The sequence below is a fragment of the Teleopsis dalmanni genome, chromosome 2 (genome assembly GCF_002237135.1).
Source record: "Teleopsis dalmanni isolate 2A chromosome 2, ASM223713v2, whole genome shotgun sequence".
Classification (NCBI taxonomy): domain Eukaryota; kingdom Metazoa; phylum Arthropoda; class Insecta; order Diptera; family Diopsidae; genus Teleopsis; species Teleopsis dalmanni.
In genome coordinates, this window is record NC_051847.1 from 51,188,104 (window position 1) to 51,194,103 (window position 6,000).

Below are 6,000 nucleotides of genomic sequence, written 5' to 3' on the forward strand. Positions count from 1 at the left end.
CTCGTATGACATACCAGTATGATAGTCTGCACCGCACTTAAGGGACGAAGTTTTACATCCCTAGAGTTTTTTACTATGAAACCATTATTATCGATAATGGGCGATAATATTATTATTATTACTGTATTGAAAATCTCCCAAAACATATCTGAAGCCCATTAAACCAAAAAAGTTTCCAGACTTTCAGTAGCGGTTGTTTTATAGCTAATAAGGCATTCGAGTTTAGGGATTACCAGTCATTGTTATATTTTTTGAAATAATAGCTTGATGATAAAATAAAAAACCCTTTTCTTGTTTTCCAAGTCAAACAAAACTGATTGCTTTAAAAGCAATTTGCTACATTTTTATTAAATAAAAATTGTTTTAGACCAAATGAATTATTTTACTATAAAATTATGTAACTATATCTAAAATGGTATAAATTATGCCATAAATTCAAGTTTAAAAAATGTTGCATATTTTTAGGTGGTATATTTACTACTTTTTTAGTTACATCACATTAGTAATATTCTAATAAATCTAATAATTAATGAAAACTAAAATTAATAATCATAAAAAACTAAATTTTTTAATAAATAAAAATTCATATAAAATTGACACACAAAGCTCTATGCTTAAAAATATGAATATTTTAAAAATATATTAAGGAATATATTTCTACCGACAAACATTTTATATATTTCGGATTAATATTTTGTAATTTAATAATGTATCTAAAAAGGTTGTGTTTTTATAGAAATATATTCGGAATATATTTTTATATTAAAGAAAAATTAATTGAAATAAATTAAAATATTTTACATCTCATTTTATTGCTATTAAAATTATTCTTTCATTATGTTTTTCTAAAACTAACGCGTTCTTTGCCTTGCAAATATCTTATATTTCATTAGAAGTATCTATTATATTTGCTTAAATGATATTAACTTTTCTCTTCAACATGATTTGGGTTTGACAAAGTAATGACTGTATGCATTGAATTGCATTTTCTAAAAGATTTACAAAGAGAAATTCCTCTATGCTTTCAATAAATATTTTATTTAGATGTACATATGTCTATAACTTTCGATTATATATAATTTTTAGGTGTCTGTAAAATGCATGTATATATATATGTAATACTTAAAGCGTATGAATATGCAAAAAGCTTAAGTTCTTTAATTGCAAGCGACTATTTGTATACTGTCTAATATCTTGTAAATTAAATGAATTTGAAAATGTTTATATTTGTACTGTAAATGATTGCCTATTTAAATTGTTATTAAATGTCTATTTATCACTAAATATTTATGAATGTATTAATATAATTATGATAAAAAAATACTACTAAGTTATATTTATTTTTTTTTTTTTACAATATAATGATTACTTTAGGTCGAGTACTACCCCCAACGCGAGCGACTGCGTCAACCCATCGCGGCCGTTTGTAAACGTTGCTTTCTACCCTATCGACCTGTTGTAAATTGGGGTGCGGCTGGTATACGAGGACGTATTCCGAAATATGTTGCAGAAGAGGAAACAAGCATCTTAACAAATTCCTTACCATCTGGAAGACGCCATCCAGTGGCATCAGCCTCAACACATACTTGGGGTACACCTCCCCGTATAACAGCTTTGCATCGCAGAGATCTACGTCGGCCCGATTTTTTGGATAACTATGAATCTTAATATGGTGAAAAATAATTTTAAAAAAAATTTTAAAAAAAAATGTATGACAATAATAAAAATTATTAGTAAATAAATTTAGTTTTTAAGCTACTTTTGATTCCTGAAATTGCATGCTTTAAGGAAGATATCCAAGAATAAATATTATACAAATATTATAATAAACTTATATATATATATATAATTGATATCAAAATAAAACTATATATCAATGTTAAAACAGAACAAGCTACATATATATTAATGTTTCCATATCAATATATTTACTTGAAACTTCTTCGCATATCACTGAAATATATCATATATCAAAGAATTTATTTAAAACTATTTTTTTAATTATTTAAAATTAAATATTATCACAATATTTAAATATTTAAATTTATTTCAATAGTTTTGAATGTTTGAAAGTAAATTAAGGTAAAATTAAATTTTTATTGAATTTTTTAAAGTCATATTTAAGAACATGTTTTAAGTATTTAAAATTAATTAATCAATTGCATAGTTATTAAATAATTTAAATATCTTTAAGCATTTAAACAAACATTTAATTTAAAATTAATTTATTATTTATTTAAATTATTTCAAAAACTTAAAATTATTGATTTAATATTATTAATTCACTGTTTTTTTTGCTATATATTTAAAAACTCATTTAATTAATTCATATATTTATATAAGAAAAAAGAGATTTTTAAGTTAGTTTTTTTGTGTAATGCAAAAATATTTCTAAAAATATTATAAAATAATTATTATTATGAATTAATAAAAAATATTTCAAATACATTCAATTAAATTTAAAGCATTTAAAAAATGATTTGATTTTTTTTCAAAAAAATTTTATTGAAAGAAATAAATTAAAGTCAAAATAAGATTTTATTAACAATTTTCTACTTAAAAACGTGTTTAAAATATTTAACAATAAATATTTGTATTTACATTTATTAAGTTAGAAAATAATTAATTTTTTTAGTTAGCAAATTATTGTCTAACAATATTTTAAAAATTTATTAAATAATTTTTTTATTATTATTTTTTTATTATTTTTATTATTATTTTTTGTGATTACCTAATTCTATAGTTCAAATTTCTTAGTTTACTATATTTATTTTATTATTAAAAAACAAATTTTAAATATTTAATAATAAATTTGAAATCAAATTCATCATTTTAATGATAATAAAATAATAAGTAATTGAAAAATATTTGAGTTTAAGCAATATTTAACTATTTAAAAATAAATAATATTGCAGTAATTAATTTATTTTTGAGAATACGATATATTTTAAAGCAAAACTTTTTTATTTAAATATTGTGAAAAATATTTATTACTAATTTAATAAATTAATTAAAAATTAATAATAAATTTTTTAATTATTTAAACATTTTGAACAGATCATAAAACTTTATAAAAAAAATTTATATTTTGTTAAAAATTCAGGTATTTTTTAAAACCTTTTATGATTTCATAATTTTTTCAAATCATATTTTAATAACCTTTTCGCTTATTAACCATCATTAATTCTTAAAACGAACTTTTCTTTTATAAATTGTTTTTTTAAATCTATGTGAAAACAATAGTAGTTTCTTCCCAACGATTTAATTATTTTTTTTTAAATTTTATATAAATTTACATTATAAACAATATATGAAACATATATGTTCAACCTATAAAGTTTTAAAATAATTGTTCTTTTTTATATAATTTTACTATTAACTGTAATATTAACATTAACGATGTAGCAATGACAATAATTTTTAAATAAAAAATGAAGAATTATTAAAATCATGAGTTTATTTATATAAAAATATAAATAAAAATTTCTTTGGTAAAAAATAATAAAATAATGTATTAACTAAAAGTTGTATACCTCAAACAGAATATATGTATACATATATAGAAGAAAACTAAGATATTTTATTTACATATCTTTCATTATTACCAAATTTGTTGTATTTAATATAATAAAGAATTATTATAGCATAAAAGAGTACTGCGTAGAAGACAATAACTATACCCTATTTACATATAACGATATATAACATATGTGTATATATAACATATATATATACATATATATATTAAACAAAGACAATAAAAGAAAGTGAAAATGTTATAAAGAAAATAATTATAACAAAAAAAAACATACTACAATGGACAATAAATGTATGAAACCAAAAAAAAAACAATAATTTACAAATTAATATTATAATATATTATATTTAATATTTTATTATATTTCTTAAATATTTTTATTGTAGTTTATATGTGTTTTGGAATTAATTAAAAATTAATTGATGTTATTTTCACTTTAAAACATTTAGAAAATGTTTTTTAGTTCTTAAATTTGTATACATTTTAAAAAATTATTAAAAATATTTATAAATATTTAATTCGTAATTGTAAGTCTGATGTTGTCAATATCTTATTTACTCTAAATATTATATGCTAAATATTACCAAAAAAATTATCATATATAATCGTATATAAAATATTCAATATTATGAAGTCCTTTTAGTGTAAACCCCCGAATTCAAAGAAAACAATTAAATAGAGTCAATGTTTAACTTATCTAACGAAATCTTTCTTGAAAAATTACATAAATAAAGAATATTTTAATGGTTTGATTCAATGCCAATAATATGATTGTTTTTTTTATTATTTGTTTTTTCATTTTTACATAAGACTTTTTTGAACTCTTCATTTTACAAAAATCAGTCATATTGCAACTGTACTACTTGAGTAACGGAGAACGGTCACTTGTTAGTGGTACACAATTATGTGTTTGCTGAAAGTATTCGGAGAATTGAAGAAAACAAATCGTCGAAGGGAGATCATCATCAACCACATATCATAGTTTTTCTACTCCCAAACAGACTGTTAAAACATTAAAAATCCTAGTATTGGAGATACCGACGTCAGAGTGGCAAAACTGTTTAAAAAATTGGTTCACTCGAATGCAAAAATGTATTGATTATCATAGAGAATACTTCGAAAACCAATAAATCATTTTCATTGATTGGGACTTGAATGTTGTTTCAGTCTCAACCCGTATACGTCTCATTTAATATCTATTATGTCCACTTCAACAATAGTAATAAATAAGCATATAGTTAACATTTTATTATTTATACCCAATAAAGGATGTTTAACAAAAAAAAAGCTTTCACTAATTAATCACTGTATTTTCATTGTTAGACGCAGAATTTAAAAGGCAGCCCTCGTATAATATTTCCAAAATAACTACTTTTAGATCATATTGAAAGATTGAAAGTAGTAGTACGAAGTGTGACCGCCAAAATTGATTGGTCTAAGCGGAAATAACGTTGTGTTTTCATTCGTATTGAACTAAAAGGAATATTTTATAGTGAAAATCCAATGCGTAGTGAATGGTATGCATCATCAAAATCGAAGGGCGTTAATAGTCAGCGATGTTAATATTGAGTAAAATTATAATAATAATATACGTGAGCCTAACTTCCGCCAAAAAGTAGATATGTATACAACACATCCAGACAAAGAAGACTATTTACTCACACACTCAGAATTACCTCTTTAAGACCTCTGAAAGTTAAATTTAAAAACAGAATGGTGATTTATATCAGTAGGTTATCTTTGTTGTATGTTTATGTAGTCTTCAGTAAGGCAATAAAATCCACGTTTCAGGAATTCCAAAGAATCCAAAAAGATCACTCTAAGAAAGACGCTTAAAGTTTCTTGGTATGTCAAACATTTTAATATACATAAATATCTTTGATACCGATATCAAGTGAATGAAGGTTAGAGAGTCTGAGTTGTTTAACAAACTCTAAAGCGAAATTTATGCTTTAGGAAGTCGAAGAACTCCAGAAAGAGCACCCTAAGAAAAACATTTAAAGTTCTTTGGTGTACCAAAAATTTTAATATACACAAATATCTTTGACACCGTTACCGAGTGCATGAAGGTCAGAGTGTCTAATACGCTTCTGGAATTTCGAAAAATCCAAAAGGATCACTCTAAGAGAAACGTTTAAAGTTCTCTGGTATGTATAACATTTTAATATACATAAATATCTTTTACACCGTTATCAAGTGCATCAAGGTTACATTGATTAAACTATTTAGCAAAATAGGGGATCATCCCAACAATTCTTTAGTTCCGATAAGAATTCTAGCAACGGATGGATGATTCGTTCTTTCTCAGCGGAGTTTCACAATAAAAGAGAAGCAGGTTGTTGGTTTCTTCTAATGTAGACGCATTGGACACATTTAGAGAAGGGAATAAAGTTGCTAGCTGTTACCAACTCTATTCAACCAAAATTCAATCAAAATGATGGTCACATATTTTCCGTACATAT

At 22.9% G+C, this 6,000-nt stretch overlaps 1 protein-coding gene across 2 annotated transcripts in view; it reads left to right on the plus strand.

Moving 5' to 3' along the window:
• LOC119682779 (neuropeptide-like 1) overlaps window positions 1-1,683 on the plus strand; it is a 48,082-nt gene extending 46,399 nt beyond the window's left edge. For both annotated transcript variants that reach the window (XM_038096288.1, XM_038096289.1), the window contains one exon: window positions 1,375-1,683. Coding sequence is in view for 1 of the 2 variants with exons in the window: in XM_038096289.1 (XP_037952217.1) it covers window positions 1,375-1,430 (56 nt within the window). In the remaining variant the exon portion in view is untranslated. The remainder of the gene's footprint in view (window positions 1-1,374) is intronic.
• Window positions 1,684-6,000: the final 4,317 nt, after the last annotated feature.